Source organism: Symphodus melops (assembly GCF_947650265.1).
Source record: "Symphodus melops genome assembly, chromosome: 1".
Lineage (NCBI taxonomy): Eukaryota > Metazoa > Chordata > Actinopteri > Labriformes > Labridae > Symphodus > Symphodus melops.
The window spans coordinates 424,537-440,956 of record NC_136691.1 but is presented as its reverse complement, the minus strand read 5'-3'; the positions used below and the strand labels follow the sequence as shown (position 1 = coordinate 440,956).

Sequence of the window (16,420 nt, the reverse complement as noted above, 5' to 3'; positions counted from 1 at the left end):
CTGCACGCCACCTATACAGACTGTCTGCACGCCACCTATACAGACTGTCTGCACGCCACCTCTACCGTCTCTACAGACTGTCTGCACGCCACCTCTACAGACTGTCTGCACGCCACCTCTACAGACTGTCTGCACGCCACCTCTACCGTCTCTACAGACTGTCTGCACGCCACCTCTACCGTCTCTACAGACTGTCTGCACGCCACCTATACAGACTGTCTGCACGCCATCTCTACAGACTGTCTGCACGCCACCTCTACAGACTGTCTGCACGCCACCTCTACGGTCTAGTTAGCAGTAGATTCTCTCTGTTTAGTTTCAGATTTGGATTCACGTGAGTCTCTGCGTCATTGATATGAAGGTAGATGATGTCATCATAGCGTTCCAGCTTGTTTTGGACTCAGCTGGAGCCGCTCACACTCTGCTGTTCTGTTGACAAAATAAAAGTAACCTACAAACGTTGACATGTACAGGTGGGTGTGTTGTCGGGGTCTTTGAGGTGGTCTGAGCGGGTCAGGCTGAGACTGAGACAACGTTAGCTTGAGTCACTCTGGATGTTCTTCCTGTCGTCCGCAGCGTGGGTCAGGAGGTGCAAAGAGCCAGTGTCATCAGTAACCTGCCGATCCTCGTCCGCCAGAATCCTGCTGAGACATTTCGTCGGGTTGTACCCAAAGTCCGGGTACGTGCTCGCTGACATCAGTCAGACTCTGTGAGGTCACTGTGGGAAGTCAGACAGGACAGGTGCTCAGCTAACCTGTTCTTCCTGTTTCAGGAGATCCTGAACGGAGCTGGAGCAGAGATCCAGCTCGCAGCAGCAGCCTCTTTTTTAATGATTCTGCAAGATGACATAATCCTGATCCACACCCACACCTACTCCATCTTGAAGACGGTCCTGCTGCACCTGAACCACCGAGACACAGGTAACAACACCTTAACAAGGGAGCCATAGATAGGCCTTGCCAAAGTCCTTCCACACAAAGGTTCTTGCTTCGCTGACCACTGAAGTCGCAGCTTAGACCTCTGTGCTCCTTCTCCAGACCTTGAACCTGGACCACTCAGACTCCATATCCCCAGCCTCCCAAAGGATCCAGGATCAGTTCTTTTGGGCCCTTGCAGACAGTTCACTCCAGGTTTAGGTCTAACTGGCAGCCTTTCCCTCCATCTGACCCAACTCACCACCAGATGGTGATCAGTTCACAGCTCAGCTCCTTTCTATACCTTAGTGTCCAAGACCTACAGCCCCAGATCACATGATGCCACCACTAAGTCCATCATCCTGGTTCCTTTAGGCCCATCCACGACAAGCACAGAAGTCCAATAATAAAGCAGAACTCCGGTTCAGATGAGACAGTCTATGTCCAGGTGCTGAGTCCGGATAGACACAGCTCCTGGGTCTGACTTCATAGTGTTGAGGTGTTTATGTTAACACTTATACTGATGATGGGGGAGGAAGGTGTTCTGTGTTCATGTTTAAGTTGCTCGGTTTGTTCAACAGTGGTTAGCAGCGCCTGGTTGGAAACTTTGCTGTCAGCCATCAACGCTCTGCCCAAAGAGACGATCAAACAGGAGGTACGTCTTTGACACCCGTCTGTCTCTGAGTGTGTCCTTCTACCTGTTGGCTCTGCAGCTTCTCATCCCTCCTCTGTCTCTCCACAGGTGCTGAACCCGCTCCTCTATCAGTCGCAGCTCTCTCACTCTCTTCAGGCTCGTCTGTCCAGTTGTCGTATTTTAGGAAAAGTCGCCTGCAAGTTTGATTCTCACATGTGAGTGTGCCGACAGACGCAGCCTCGTGACACACACGCTGTACTGACGATCATGTGCTCAGGTGACTCTTTCCTGTGAATCAGGGTGAAGAAGGAGCTCCTCCCATTGGCTCGGTCCTTGTGTCAGGATGTGGAGTTCGAGGTGCGAGCGTGCATGTGTCGCCAGCTGGAGAGCATCGCCCGGGCGACGGGGTAACGGCGTCTTACAGTGAATCAGACTGAAGGCAGATCAGACTTCCTGCTGCTGTCACAGCTTCCTCGTCTCTCTTTCAGGGTTGACGACACCCGGACCGAGCTGCTTCCTGAACTGCTGGAGCTCGCTGAGGACGAGGAGAGCAATGTCCGCCTTGCCGCCTTCGACACCATCATCAACCTGATGGAGATGATGGACAGCGGTGGGTCAGAGCTGGTTTAAGGTTTCCTCAGGCAGTAAACACCTACATCGTGGGGAAACTTTACACCATGGACTGACAGAGCACATTTCTGTATAAACTTGTTTTAAAGCCTCCTCCTCTCTCAGACGACAGAGTCCACATCGTGGTTCCCCTGGTGATGTCCGTGTGCGAGGAGGCGACATCAGCAGACAAAGCCGTCCTGGTATCTCTGTCGTTCCAGTTTGGGAAGCTCTGCAGCGGACTGGAGGGTGAGATTCATCACACCGTAGAAACACAACAAACCATGTCTTTGGAAAGTCAAGAGGAACACATTGCTTTCTTTCTCTACATATAAAACGTGAAATGAAGCGCCTCTGAGTAAGGGTCCCTAAAGGGAATCAGGTCCAAGGTCAGGTGTCAGACCAGGAGCGACCGTTACCTCATTGGCACCACGACTGGTGCAGCAGGTAAAGGTGACCGATCTGACGTGCTCATCTCAGCACCTGGTCTGGAGTCCACGCTGCTGGATGACTCCTGGACTTCAGGGTGAGGGGCACTAGGGGGGTATGAGGATACACGTGAGTCTGCGAATGTTTGAGAAGTGAGAGTTACCTCTGGTGGTCACTGGAGAAACAGCTCAGAGGGTCTGGACTTGTTGTAGTCTCTGGGGGTGAACAGGACTGAAGATGTCTGAAGCTTCTGGCCTGTGCTTGTCCTTGATTGTCCATAAACAGCATGTTGGTTCATCCTACAGCTCCATTAGTCCCACAAAGTCTCCAACAAGCATCGCCGCCCCCCTCGTGTGTTTTATGGGTGGGCGTAACAAGAAAATCTCACAAGTCTTCTGCAGCAGAACTCGTGCCGTATGTTGGACTCCGTGGAGCTCCGGTGTCGCTCGCACTGTTTCTCACATCTCTGCACAGAAAGCAGTTTCTCCACTTCTTCTCGGCCTATTCTGTGCTCTCTTGTTTAGATTGTAGGATGCCATGGTACAAGCTGGATGTGACTGTGTTGCAGGTTCTGGACTTGAGCAATGATAGAAAGAACCTCCCACGTCCAAAGCCTCTTTCAGGATCAGGTTGAAGGAGAACTTGCAGGTTTCTGCAAAGTCATCTATTCCCATATTTATTCTGTAGTGCCTAAAAGTCCTGGAGTGCCCCCTTGTGGTCAAATGAATAAATGTAGTATCTGCTTGTATCTGCTATCGTTTCCCTGAGGTGTAAACTTTAACTCAGAAGTGTTTCCTCCAGTCCACCCTGCTCTTATTGGTGTTTCCTTTACCATTGTGCCTTTTATATCCTTCCACTGTGTCTGTTGGAGAACCTCGTGTAGTAGTACTCGCTCTTGGTCTGTACATCAGTCTGGAGACCACTTTTTGAAGGTCTCTGTGTCCTCTCAGAATCAAAAGCATTTTTACTCAGCCTCAGACTGGGCAGACTCTGATTGGCTGTTTCTACATGACATTACTTTGATTAGAAGGAAAACACCTCTTTCAAAAAGAACTAGCTGGAACTAGCTAGCTTGCTGGAATGCTATCCTCTGAAGTGTCTGCATGTTGACCTGCGGACCGAGGCGTCAGTGATAAGCTGTTGTTGTTTTTCAGGCTTTCTTTCAGATGATCAAAAGAGCCGGTTGCTGCAGAGGTTCAGGGTTCTGTGTGTCGCGGGTCTACAGACTGAGGGGAACCAGACCGATGGAAACAACGAGTCCATCCTGGTCCGCTGCAACTGCTGCTACAACCTGCCTGTAAAGACATAAAAAGACTGAGAGATCTAGAGTTTGGTTCAAAACTCAAACACATGAAGCTACTTCCTGCATTCTCTCTCTCTCTCTCTCTCTTCAGGCCATGGTGGTGTTTGCTGAAGCGGCTCACTTCCTGTCAGAGATCTACCCGTCTTTCTCCAGTCTGTGCTGTGACCCAGAGGTCAGCGTTCGACGAAGTGCTGCAGCCAGTTTCCACCAGGTCAGACGAGATCTTCAGCTTCCTCTGATTCTTCCTCAATCAATCAATCTTTATTTTATTTATATAGCGTCAATTCATAACAGGCGTTATCTCAAGACACTTTACAAAAGCAGGTAAAGGACCTTACTGTTTGTCTGTTAACATTAACAAAAGAGCAGGTAACAAGACCATGCTCATTGTTATGTTTACATAAAGCAGGTAAAGGACCTTACTGATGGCTATATTACAAGAGCCCAGCTTAATCCATCATAGAAGAACAAACTTCCTTTTAACAGGCAGAAATCTTCAGCAGACCCGGATCATGACGGAACAGCCATCTGCTAAACTGTGCTGGGCTTGAAAATGGGATGGGGGAGATGGGACAAGATGCAGAAAGAAGAATAGGATGGGATAGGTTGGGGGGGGGGGGGGGGTCTGGGCAGGCCATCCTCACCAACAGTCCCAAGGAACCTAAGAGAGCTCAAGGAACCTAAGAGAGCTCAAGGAACCTAAGAGAGCTCAAAAGGAGAGGTTAGAATACAAAGATAGTGACAAGCTACTGCTTGTCACTATAGACATATCTTATTACTATAAGATAAGAAAGCTGGGAGAGAAAGAGGGAGAGAGAGATAAGAGATCCTGGTGCCAGTTCCCCCGGTAGTCTAAGCCTATAGCAGCATAACTATGAGCTGGTCCTAAGCCAGCCCTAACTATAAGATTTATCAAAAAGAAAAGTTTGAAGTCTATTCTTAAAAGTACCTAGTGTGTCTGCCTCCCTGACCCCGACTGGTAGATGATTCCAAAGGAGCCTGATAACTAAAGGCTCTACCTCCCATAGTACTTTTAGAGACTATAGGCACCACGAGCAGGCCTGCATTCTGGGAACGTAATGTTCCTGATGGATAGTACGGCACAATTAACTCTTTAAGATACGATGGTGCCTGACCGTTTAGAGCTTTGTAGGTGAGCAGAAGGATTTTAAATTCTATTCTAGATTTTATAGGGAGCCAATGGAGAGAAGCCAATACAGGAGTCATGTGGTCCCTTTTCCTCGTTCTAGTCAGAACACGAGCTGCAGCGTTTTGGACGAGTTGGAGGGTCTTTAGAGATTTACCATAGCACCCTGCTAAAATAGAATTACAGTAATCCAACCTGGAGGTAACAAATGCATGAACTCATTTTTCAGCATCATGTTGTGACAGGATCTGTCTGATCTTAGAGATATTACCAAGGTGAAAATAAGCTGTCCTTGAAATTTGTTTAATGTAGGAATCAAAGGACATATCCTGATCAAACAGAACTCCTAGGTTCCTAACAGTGGTACTAGAGGCTACGCTAATACTACTAAGGGCCGTCATATCATCAGAGAAAGTCTCTCTAAGGTTCTTAGGTCCAATCACTAGAACTTCAGTCTGGTCTGAGTTGAGCAGTAAGAAGTTTCTGGTCATCCAGGTCCTGATGTCCTTGAGGCTTCTAGTTTATGAAGCTGGTTGGTGTCTTCTGGCTTCATTGATATGTAGAGCTGAGTATCGTCTGCATAGCAATGAAAGTTCATGGAGTGTTTTCTCATAATACTACCGAGAGGAAGCATATATAATGTAAAGAGAATCGGACCAAGCACTGATCCTTGAGGCACTCCATGGCTAACTTTGGTGTCCATAGAGGACTCATCATGAACATGCACAAACTGAGATCTATCTGACAAATAGGATCTAAACCAACTTAAAGCAGTCCCTGTAACTCCAAGCAATTGTTCTAGTCCCTGTAACTCCAAGTCATTGTTCTAGTCTCTGTAACAGAATCTGATGGTCAATTGTATCAAAAGCAGCACTAAGATCTCACAGTCTTTTGATGCTGGAGGACAGATCGTTAGGTTGTGAATATTTCAGAGTTATATCCTCTGCAGAGTCAAAGACAGACTGACTCCGCCAACGTACAACTGTAGCTCTAAATACTGACAGAGCGCTCTGCTCCTGTGACATGCTTCCTGTTCACTGAGCTTGTATACATCCAGGTAGTAGAGCGAGGAGAGCTACAGACTGTGACTGCAGCCCCAGCTAGTGGTTGGAGGCTGAGTTACAGGTTGAGCACAACATTGAACCAGCATTGAAGGACAACATCTGAAAAACATTTTCTGATGACTGGTAGCGAGGGCGATGACTTACAACCCACTAAATACACGTTGAAAGCTTTCCTGATTTCCCGACTTTTTCCTGTCAGGTGGTCAAGCTGCTCGGTTCCAACGTCCAGCTGGTCCACAAAGAGCTGCTGGCTCTTCTGCAGGACGACGCTCTGGAGGTGAGAGGTCACACCTGCACACTACATCCTGGTTGACATTTTGTTTACATCCAGTCATTGTATTGATGTATTTATTTCAAATAGGGAAAGTGCATGCTCATAGATAAAAAAACATGTAAACATGGTAGAAGGACTTCTGTGTGTAGTCCTGGCAGGTTGGTGGTACACCTGACATCTGCACACACACACACACACACACACACACACACACAGCAGTGAGCTTTCTCTGTTCTTGTTGCTTGAGGTGTTGGACGCTCTGATGAATCACCTGGAGGAAACTCTGGAGGCCGTTCTTTCCAGAGGAGAGAATGTGACGCTGGACAATAAGGTGAGACCACACCTCTCCAGCATCACAGCCACTTCTGGGTTTGACCTCCTTAGCATTCCTTCTTTTCTTCCCCTTCTTCAGAGTCGCTCTCTGAAATGTCTCATTTTGTCTTCCTCATTAGTTCCCTATCTCGCTCCTCTTGTCTCCTTTTGTCCCTGATCAGACTCCTGAGCTCTTAGCGGCTCTGCTGCTAGCGGAGCAGAAGGTTGGATGTTCTCTACGTTGGCGGCTCCACGAGAAGCTGCTGCAGCGTTACAGCTATCTGGCCAGACTGCTGCCTGGAGAAGTGCTGCACCAGAGCTTCTCCCCTCGCATCTTCATCATCCTCACCACCAACGTCAGTGTGACAGCACGCCGTACGGCACATCCTGACATGCAGGTCTGACAGATCAGACAGGTGACTTCCCCTTTGCTTCTGGTTGTTGCAGAAGGTGTTGCCCGTTCAGAAGGAGGCAGCTCGGACCTTCTGCATGTTCCTACGGTACAACCGGAAACACGAGCAGCGTCAGGAGATGATGGAGCGACTGATCCAAGGTCAGAATACTGCATACTTCCTCCCAGGTGTTTGTGCTCACAGGTCTGACAGCCCCTGATGCCGTTAGCCATTTGAGATTTGATCCATGTGGTTTAGAGTAGAGACATCCTGTGGAGTTGTGGTCTCTGTCAAACCCTGTGGTTTGTTTGTAAAGTGATGAACCTACAGCAGAATCCCATGTAATGCTGACTAACCAATCAGTAATGGTTGTCTTCTGGATCCTTAGATCTGGCTCAGGGACGGAGCTACTGGAACCGTCTGAGATTCCTGGACATCTGTGAAATGGCGACAGAGATTTTCTCCAGAAAATACATCAACAAACACTTTCTGATGCCAGCTCTGGAGCTCGTCCACGACCCTGTCGCCAACGTCAGGTATCGTCCTAAGCCTTCTGGCCTGTTAGGGGAGCTGGAACCCACCTCTCTGTGCCACACACCTATCTCTCTCTCTTCTCACCGGTCTGTCAGGTACAAGCTCTGCCAGCTGTTACCCAGATTGCGTTCATCTCTCCGTCTGCCGGCTGACAAACAGCTGCTGCAGCAGCTGGACTTCTGCGTCCAGAAGCTCCTCTGCAGAGAGAAAGACAAGGACGTGGTAGCTACCATCCGCAAGGTAACACTGTCCCACCTTAGACCTGTGAGGATGTGATGATGGTGTAAGATGAACACTGTCCAGAGATACCAGTCCTGGACTCTGTGTGATGAATTAACTGTCTTCATGATGTCTTTCAGACAGTGTTGGAACTGGACAAACTGGACCTCACAGAGCCTGTACGCAGTTTCTTTTCGTGAAGGACTAAAATAATTCACACCTGAGGTTTGTGTTTCCCCTCTCTGACCTTCATGGCCTCTGTTTTGTGTGTGCAGTTTCACAAGAGGCAGGAGAAGGATCTGCTGGATCAGAAGAAGGAGAAGGAGGAGACCTTACTCTTGGATATGGTGAGTCTGAACCTGCACATCTTCTTCAGTCTGAATCACTGTATTTGGTTCTGATGGCGTCTTGTCTGTGGCCAGGAACAGCTGGAGCGCCAACAGACTGATGGGAAACTGAACTCCGATAAACACACAGAGAGGAAACGTAAGAACAAGTTCTTTGTGCACACAGGGAGAAGGACGTCTACATCACACGGTCACTGTTAATCAGGGGGTTTTCTTGCTTTGAGTTCCACTTCTGTAAAGTGTGTCTCTTTGACAGGAAGAGACAGCAAGACCAGTCTATCGGCTACCAAATCCATGTCTGTGTCCTCATCCGGAGCTGTCTTCTCCTCCTCTGGTAAGAATCCAACATGCTGAAAATGTGATTCAGCTCAAACGTGTGATCTCAGAAAGAATCATTCTTTGTGCTCAAACGAGATGATGAGGATGTTTGTTGTTCTTACAGGGAAAGAGATGAGGAAGGCTAAACTGTCCCGGAGTCGGTCCCTCAGCAGCCAGCCGACGATATCCAAAGCTGCAAACTCCGACAGACCTCCGTAAGACCACAAGGCCAGCTCTGCATTAAATGTCCCAAAGTGTTTAGTGTTTTAAGAAGTGTCCAATGGAGCCTGGGATCAATCAGGGGAACGTTGAGACGTAGTTCTGGCCACTGAGGTTCAGAGAGATAAATGGGGGATCTCTGGGATCTCATGTAGCACATCTACCCATGATGACCGTCAGGGAGCAGACAGCCACGAGAGGGTCCAGCTCACACACCTTTGTCTTTAGGGATACTCATGTCGTTGCATGGAAATAGACATGAACACTAAAGAAGCAGAACCCTGGAGGGGTAGCTCACTTTATTTTCTCTGTTATAAACTTTAAACAGGACTGATAATGTAAGGTGAGATGTCAGATCCTCATGGGTGTCCTGAGCACATGGGGAATAACTTCAAGTCCTCAGGATTGAGCTGATGTGTCCTCGATGTGATCAGGATCCTTCTGGTCCCCGACTCGGAAGTTGTTGCAAGATTTAAAGTAACTTAACTGGACTCTAATGTTCTCTTTATTGTTTCTCTGTTACAGGAAAGTTAAAGAGCTAAGTGGTGCATCTGGACCCGGGAAGCCCTCCAATAAAGGTACCGCCCGTCACACCACCCGCTCAGTTCACAGTCAGTTTCAGACCTGCAGGATTGTGGCAGTCAAGAGGACAGTCCTCGTCTTTCTTTTTATTCATACAGAGCTTGTGTTTTATAGATGACTCTTTGAGGACCGCCCACTTCACCATGGCAACCCAGTCCACGGCCTCCATGCCGGTTCTGATACGCAGCAACACCACTGGCCTCCTAGACAGGGCCACAGCACTAGAACACAGAAGTAGTAGTAGTACCATGGACCACAGGACAAGCACTCTAGATCAGAGAGATCATAGATCCAGTGCAATGGATCACAGAACCAGTAACATGGACCATAGATCCAGTACCATAGACCACAGAACGATTACCATGGACCACAGGACCAGTACCATGGACCACAGAACCAGTAACATGGACCACAGAAATGATGGGATGGACCACAGAACGAGTACTTTAGACCACAGAACCAGTACTTTGGACCATAGGACCAATACTTTGGACCAAAGAACCAGTTCCATTGATCAGAGAGACCATAAAACCAGTACCAGTACCTTGGACCAGCATAGTAAAACAATGGATCGGAGCTGCAGTATAAAGGACAGCCAGTCCAGAAAATTGTCGATGTGAGTTTATCTATCATAAAGACCGAGTCCAGTTTATGAACCCGTTCAGGTTTTACTCTTTGTAAGGTTTCACAAAGCCTCGTTATTGAGCGCCAACTTAAGCATTTTTAAGTTTGCATTCTGTTTAACCTTGCAACTTCCTGTTGTGGCCAGACTGGTGTTAGCATCTATTCAGTTCAAAATAATCATATTATTGACGAACCAGGGATCCAGGTTTAACTCTTAATTCCATTGTTCTCCTTTTTATGATTTACAGAAACAGGAAGTCAAACTCTTTCACCATCCAATCAGCACGAGACTGAAGATGATGTCATGATTCCGCTACAGGGACATCAGCCAATCAGCTTCACGAGTTGAAGGACGAACGCACGACTCAGAATGTTACCCAGAATGCACCAGGCAGAGGACCGTCTGGATACTGTTGGAAAATACTGAGCTGCTTTTATTTTCTTAACACTGTACTGTAATGATTTCCTGCTGTCCTCTGATTGGCCCAGTAAAGTCCACACATATAGACTGAATCTGTGTTTTATTGGTTGTTGTTTTCTCTGCTAATGTTTGATTCTTTAACAGTCAAACAAGCATTTAACACTCAAGAGTCTGATTTACACTTCTGTGAAACTTAACGGTTGTGACATCAAAATTAACCAACAGCAGTGTAGTTAGCTTGTAGCATAACGTTAGCTTTTTACTTCTGTCGGTTGCATTAACTTTGTTTGACACAGAGATTATTTTATAGATCATCGAAAATACAAAAGTCCCAGAGGAGAATTCTAAACAAGACTTGATGCCAATGCTACGTCTGGGTTGGCCGAAAACAAACACTTTTGTTCTCCATTGGTTGGAATATGTGATGTCACTGTTCAAAGATTTACTACAGGCATGTTAATTCAGTAAACATGTTTCTTATAGTGTATTTATTTAAACAGTTGACATGATGAAGCTGTTATGAAACAGTTTGTCCTAATGCTAACATTGCAAAACATAGTGCAGCTAATACATCATTAGTTTTTCACTTTATTTACCGACATAACACATGCTAATGCTAGCTTACCAGTGCGTTAAACATAGTCCATAAAATTGTTTTAACATAAGCTAACTAACGATACTGTCCATAAACACATGCTAATGTTAGCTAACTAGAGCATTAATGTCCATAAGCACATGCTAATGTTAGCTAACATGTCCATAAGTTACATGCTAACACTGAGTTAATGCTTTTACACATTACACATTTAAAGAAAAGTGTATCGACCGTATTCCTGTGGCAGCCATGTTTCCATGACGCGTCATCATGGCGCTCTGTTGTGTTCCAGATTGTTAGTGTTTGCTAATGTTACCATGGCGATCACAAGGTAGCTAACAGGATATTTTTAGTAGCTGCTTTATTCTGTGAAGTGATGTGAGAGATTCTGGACGTTTATCTGACTAACCATAGGCTCTGAGCCCCAAGTGTATCGTCATGGTAACATGGTCTATGAGTGTATCGTCATGGTAACATGGTCTATGAGTGTATCGTCATGGTAACATGGTCTTTGACCAGTATACACAAAGGACAGCTGACAGCTTTCATTTGGTGGACCTGATGCTGGACTTCCAACTTCGAATCTCTGAGAACTTTTAGTAGACAAGCTAAAATCCAACATGGCGTCTTGATGCATTAACAGTAAAGTTGAAAGTGTAAATATTGTGTTTGTTATTAAGTTCTCTTTTAGCAAACAATCGCAAAGTGTGCCGTTATCATCTGGTATAAACTGACAAAACTGAGGTGCTACCGGAGCTGTTCATGTTACGTGTCCGACTTTTTACCAACTCGTAACTGGAATGCGGTCACCTCGGGTGTGATGTCATTACCAGCTCTGAGTTCAAAGGTCAATGGAACACACCATAATGCTGATGGAGACTTCTTCAGCGCTGCAGGTGTTCAACACCAAGGTCTAAAAACAACCTTTGGAACTGTAGATTTATTTTCTTGTTTTCAAATACTCAGGACACAGGTGAACATGTTTTACCTGCCAGGGCATTATGTAAAGTGACAGGAAGTACAGATTAACAGGCACTGACTCAGGTGGGCGGGGCTAAGCATCCTGTCAGGGAAACATTTTATTTCTTGGAGGGGTCGACGACTCGGCCCATGAACAGCACGCTGCCGCTCATCTGCTGGTAGATGACGAACATGAAGGGTCTGTTGATGGTCAGTCGAGGAGGAAGAGTGGCGAATGCATTGACTCCGCCTCCTGAGGTGATGTCATCAGAGCTCTCATCGACAGCCATTACAGATTTGTGATAAACCTGAAAACAGGTCACAGGTAGGAAAAGACGAAAGTGAGAGACGATAATCAGGAATAGTAGAAATAACGACACACAGGTGTGCAGGTGAACCGGTACACAGGTGAACTGATTAACTGGGGGACAGAGACACAGGTGGACAGGTGAGGCATATGAGGGGACAGGTGAGCATGTGTTTCTTCACATTGTAAGAACATTTTTAGCATGTCGACAAAGTCAAACAGACTTCTGAGCGACTGTGTTTCAAAATCTCATTTTTTTCAAACACCTGAACCAACAGTCTCGACCAGGTGTGTTTACCTGCTCGTGTTGATTCTTTATCTTTTTATTAATTACTGGAAGGTTTAACAATTTCAATAAGATTTGAGATCATACTTTTTACCTGTGCTTCATTTCTCACCTGTGTGAGTTTGAGACCTTCAGCTCCGCCCACGTTGATGATGTCAGCATCGTCCTGAAACACCTTTGTCATGCTGAGAGTCTCCAGGACGTCACGCAGAGAGTACGAACGCTCCAACAGGAAGCGAGGCAGCTGCACCTCCAACTTCCTGTTTACAAAGACAAAAAAAACAACCCTGAACAGCAGAAGTCTGAAATGTAACCTGAGACTGAGCGACCTGTAGTTACCTGAATGATCATGTTTTACAGTTTAAGATGTTTAATCACAGCTGCTGCTCCAACGTATCAAACAGCCGTTTGGAGATAAATAACAGTTACCATGGCGATCAACTCAGGTGAGAATTGAAACACCTTCATAGTCGATCAACGAACCTCCTGCGTCAGAGCTCAGACGGATTCGGTCTGCAGGTGTCGACACATTACGAATCATTTGAAACGTCTCGAGGAGGGAGGGAAGGAATCAAGGAGGGAAGGAATCAAGGAGGGAAGGAATCAAGGAGGGAAGGAATCAAGGAGGGAAGGAGTCAAGGAGGGAAGGAATCAAGGAGGGAAGGAATCAAGGAGGGAAGGAATCAAGGAGGGAAGGAGTCAAGGAGGGAAGGAATCAAGGAGGGAAGGAATCAAGGAGGGAAGGAGTCAAGGAGGGAAGGAATCAAGGAGGGAAGGAATCAAGGAGGGAAGGAATCAAGGAGGGAAAGAATCAAGGAGGGAAGGAGTCAAGGAGGGAAGGAATCAAGGAGGGAAGGAGTCAAGGAGGGAAGGAATCAAGGAGGGAAAGAATCAAGGAGGGAAGGAATCAAGGAGGGAAGGAGTCAAGGAGGGAAGGAATCAAGGAGGGAAGGAGTCAAGGAGGGAAGGAATCAAGGAGGGAAAGAATCAAGGAGGGAAGGAATCAAGGAGGGAAGGAATCAAGGAGGGAAGGAATCAAGGAGGGAAGGAGTCAAGGAGGGAAGGAATCAAGGAGGGAAGGAATCAAGGAGGGAAGGAATCAAGGAGGGAAGGAGTCAAGGAGGGAAGGAATCAAGGAGGGAAGGAATCAAGGAGGGAAGGAGTCAAGGAGGGAAGGAATCAAGGAGGGAAGGAATCAAGGAGGGAAGGAATCAAGGAGGGAAAGAATCAAGGAGGGAAGGAATCAAGGAGGGAAGGAATCAAGGAGGGAAAGAATCAAGGAGGGAAGGAGTCAAGGAGGGAAGGAATCAAGGAGGGAAGGAATCAAGGAGGGAAGGAATCAAGGAGGGAAGGATAGAAGAAGGATGCACAGTGTGAAGAAGACCTCTGGAGTTCAGGAGGGAGAGGAGGTGTTTCATCATCATTCTGTTATTTCTGTCCTCATTAGCATGTTAGCACGTTAGCACGTAGCAGATCAGGAGTATGCATTAAATCGCCTCGTCTCTTTCCTGTTACCTTCTCTTCAGTAAAGCTTTTAATGCTGCTGTTGCCTAGCGACAAGACGTGGTGACATAACCATCTGAACACAGAGTGTGTATAACCTGAATATGTTTGATCCAAACCGTCTGTGCAAAGGGAAGGTCGAAAGGAAAGGAGGAAAAGACGGATGAGAAGAGACGGTTATAAAATATGGAAAAGGAAAGGAAACAAGCTGTCTCACGTCTTCTTCAGCTGACTGATCCACGCCCGGATCTTCTCCCCTGTCACTTCCGTTTCCACATCTGTGATGTCCACATCTTCATCAGGCAGCACAACCAACATGGCCGCCCCGTCCGCCATCGGCAGCCTCAGCACGCCGACCTTCAGCGAGCGGTCGTAGGCCAGGAAGAACTTATCAGCCCGGAACATCATGGGAACCATGGCGACGTGATACTTGTCCACGTAGAAACGCTCGTCCTGAGTGACCGAGGCGTTAAAGGACGGACTGAACCGGGCTGAAAGAGAGGAAAAAAAACTTTATTAACACACAGACAGAAACAATGACGACTGGAAAGGATAGAAACTTTATTAACACGGAGCAGAGGTCGATTCTTATTCTGATGATTCAGTCCAAACCGAGGGAGAAAGAAGTGTAATCAGCTGATCAAACATCCAGCCAATCAGCAGGCTGTCTGAAGCAGTTTCAGTCTGAGCCAGCAGAGGGCGCTGTCACGCTAACTGTTCACCTCAGCAGCATCGTCTGTGCGCTCTGAAGCGGCGCTCCCTGCAGCAGCTTGTAAATGAACCTGATCACATTGGTGTCAGCAGATGGAGGACTGAGGGAGAATGGGCTGTAGAAATAGACAATGTAGAAGCTTTTAAATAGAAACCACTCGGTGCATCAGATCTGTGTTAAAGAGGGACCCTTTAGAGCGTGACACAGGAAGTGGAGAGATGCATCCCAGTCCACTTTATCCTATGTTTAGTATTAATGCTCAAATCTAACGATCCTTTAACCTCCCAGACAAACATCATCAGCACGCCGTGTTTGTGTCTGATGTGGCGACAGCACGTACTCTGGTAGGATGCGGCGGTGGCGAGCAGCAGCTTGGTCTGGGGGTCCAAGGTGGTCACCATCTCCTGGACCTGGTCTCCGGTCGTCTCCTGGGCCCAGATGTTGACGGCGTCTGAGGCGTCCAGCGGCTTTGTGTAGTCCACAGCCTGAACGCTTCCTCCGAATTTCATCTGAACCTCCTCCACGTAAGAAGGCGCCGCCTCGGAGCCCTTGGAGGGGAAGACGGCCACGCCCTGCCTCATGTTGGGGGCCACGTCCCCCTGGAGGACGGCGGTCCTCAGGCTCTGGAACAGATCTGAGAAGACGCAGTGTAAGCTAAATGTTTAAACCCAATCCATCAACAACGTGACCTCTGACCTACCAGGGACGCTCTGAGGCTCCAGTCCACTCAGGCTCAGACTCTGCAGGAGCTGCTCCTGACTCCTCCCACTAGTGGCGCCGAGCAGCGCTGACAGTCCGTTGGACAGCGTGAACGTGGAGAGGAAAACGTTGTCATCAGTGAGGCTGGAGACGGCTCGGTACAAACGGGCCGCGAAGTCTGCATTCCTATTGGTCAGATCCTGCAGGGAGGGGTCGAGGGTCTGGGAGGACGCCAGAGTCAGGAGCATGAAGCCGACCAATGAGAGAAGAGTAGATGAAGCCATGTTCAGAAGGGCCTCCTGTTGGAAGAGTTCAGTATGAAGTCAAATATAAAACAGATAAACGATGTCACGTGGTCTATTAACCAGGCTCTTAACGTTTCTGTAGCTCCGCCCATCCCTCCAAATATGGTCACTTCTGGCTACAGGACGTTCAAACGGATCGATAACATAACTGATCAGACTTTGTTGGCAGGGCGTCGGCCTCGGATATCTGATGACGTCACACCGCATCAGGCTTAAACAATGACGTCATTAAATGTAACATTGTTGTGAATAATGAAAGATGCTTCTGATCTGTCTCCGTTATTCTGCGCGCGACGGATCGATTAGTTTTCCTGAAGAGGAAGCAGCGATGACGATCAGCTGCTGCAACAACAACAACAACAACAACAACAACAACAAATAAACACACACACTGACCTCGCGACGATCAATCAGCTGATGTTCTCTCGATCTTCAACAGCTGCGTATCATCAGAGAGCTCGCGCCCCAACAACACAGCAGCATCCTTTCCGGTCAGGTTTTTCAGAATAAGAGTCAAGTCCTCACGGAGCCGGGGGGGGGGGGGGGGGGGGGGGGGGGGTCAACAACAACCATAAAAGTACGGAAGCCCACAGGGACTGACAGCGGTTTATTTATCAAATGTAGAATAATCCGTCAGTTTACTAAACCAAGTCAAACAGAGTTCATCATCTGATTATCATTAAACTTGATTACAAACAATCAGTTATTACT

The 16,420-nt window shown here is 47.4% G+C and overlaps 2 protein-coding genes across 3 annotated transcripts; one reads left to right on the top strand and one right to left on the bottom strand.

Annotated features, from left to right (window-relative positions):
* Positions 1 to 579: 579 nt before the first annotated feature.
* Positions 580 to 10,434, top strand: ppp4r4 (protein phosphatase 4, regulatory subunit 4). Of its 2 annotated transcripts, none has more exons than XM_079348855.1 (23): positions 580 to 679; positions 773 to 920; positions 1,496 to 1,569; positions 1,657 to 1,763; positions 1,848 to 1,955; positions 2,037 to 2,158; positions 2,284 to 2,406; positions 3,741 to 3,883; positions 3,981 to 4,100; positions 6,300 to 6,377; positions 6,622 to 6,705; positions 6,869 to 7,042; positions 7,134 to 7,239; positions 7,467 to 7,614; positions 7,708 to 7,852; positions 7,972 to 8,010; positions 8,107 to 8,178; positions 8,260 to 8,317; positions 8,435 to 8,512; positions 8,621 to 8,711; positions 9,241 to 9,293; positions 9,412 to 9,913; positions 10,170 to 10,434. In XM_079348855.1, the coding sequence occupies exons 2-23, from the start codon at positions 830 to 832 to the stop codon at positions 10,213 to 10,215; spliced, it is 2,562 nt and encodes an 853-aa protein (XP_079204981.1). In that variant the 5' UTR covers positions 580 to 679; positions 773 to 829; the 3' UTR covers positions 10,216 to 10,434. The 2 variants fall into 2 exon arrangements, with proteins under 2 accessions (XP_079204981.1, XP_079204980.1); XM_079348854.1 differs by having other exon boundaries at positions 8,254 to 8,317.
* Positions 10,435 to 10,815: 381 nt separating this feature from the next.
* Positions 10,816 to 16,253, bottom strand: serpina10a (serpin peptidase inhibitor, clade A (alpha-1 antiproteinase, antitrypsin), member 10a). The gene is made up of 6 exons (XM_079348904.1): positions 16,106 to 16,253; positions 15,406 to 15,703; positions 15,046 to 15,339; positions 14,211 to 14,484; positions 12,603 to 12,750; positions 10,816 to 12,205 (listed from the first exon to the last, which is right to left on the bottom strand). Exons 2-6 carry the CDS (start codon positions 15,686 to 15,688, stop codon positions 12,017 to 12,019), a joined length of 1,188 nt encoding a protein of 395 aa, XP_079205030.1. The 5' UTR covers positions 15,689 to 15,703; positions 16,106 to 16,253; the 3' UTR covers positions 10,816 to 12,016.
* Positions 16,254 to 16,420: the final 167 nt, after the last annotated feature.

Coding starts and splice junctions, on each gene's coding strand:
- ppp4r4 (XM_079348854.1), top strand. CDS start 830: ATGATTCTGCAAGATGACATAATCCTGATCCACACCCACACCTACTCC. Junction 921..1,495: donor CCTGAACCACCGAGACACAG/GTAACAACACCT, acceptor TTTGTTCAACAG/TGGTTAGCAGCGCCTGGTTG. Junction 6,706..6,868: donor ATGTGACGCTGGACAATAAG/GTGAGACCACAC, acceptor GTCCCTGATCAG/ACTCCTGAGCTCTTAGCGGC.
- serpina10a (XM_079348904.1), bottom strand. CDS start 15,688: ATGGCTTCATCTACTCTTCTCTCATTGGTCGGCTTCATGCTCCTGACT. Junction 14,485..15,045: donor CACCGCCGCATCCTACCAGA/GTACGTGCTGTC, acceptor CCTCTCTTTCAG/CCCGGTTCAGTCCGTCCTTT. Junction 12,751..14,210: donor ATCAGTCAGCTGAAGAAGAC/GTGAGACAGCTT, acceptor CTTTGTAAACAG/GAAGTTGGAGGTGCAGCTGC.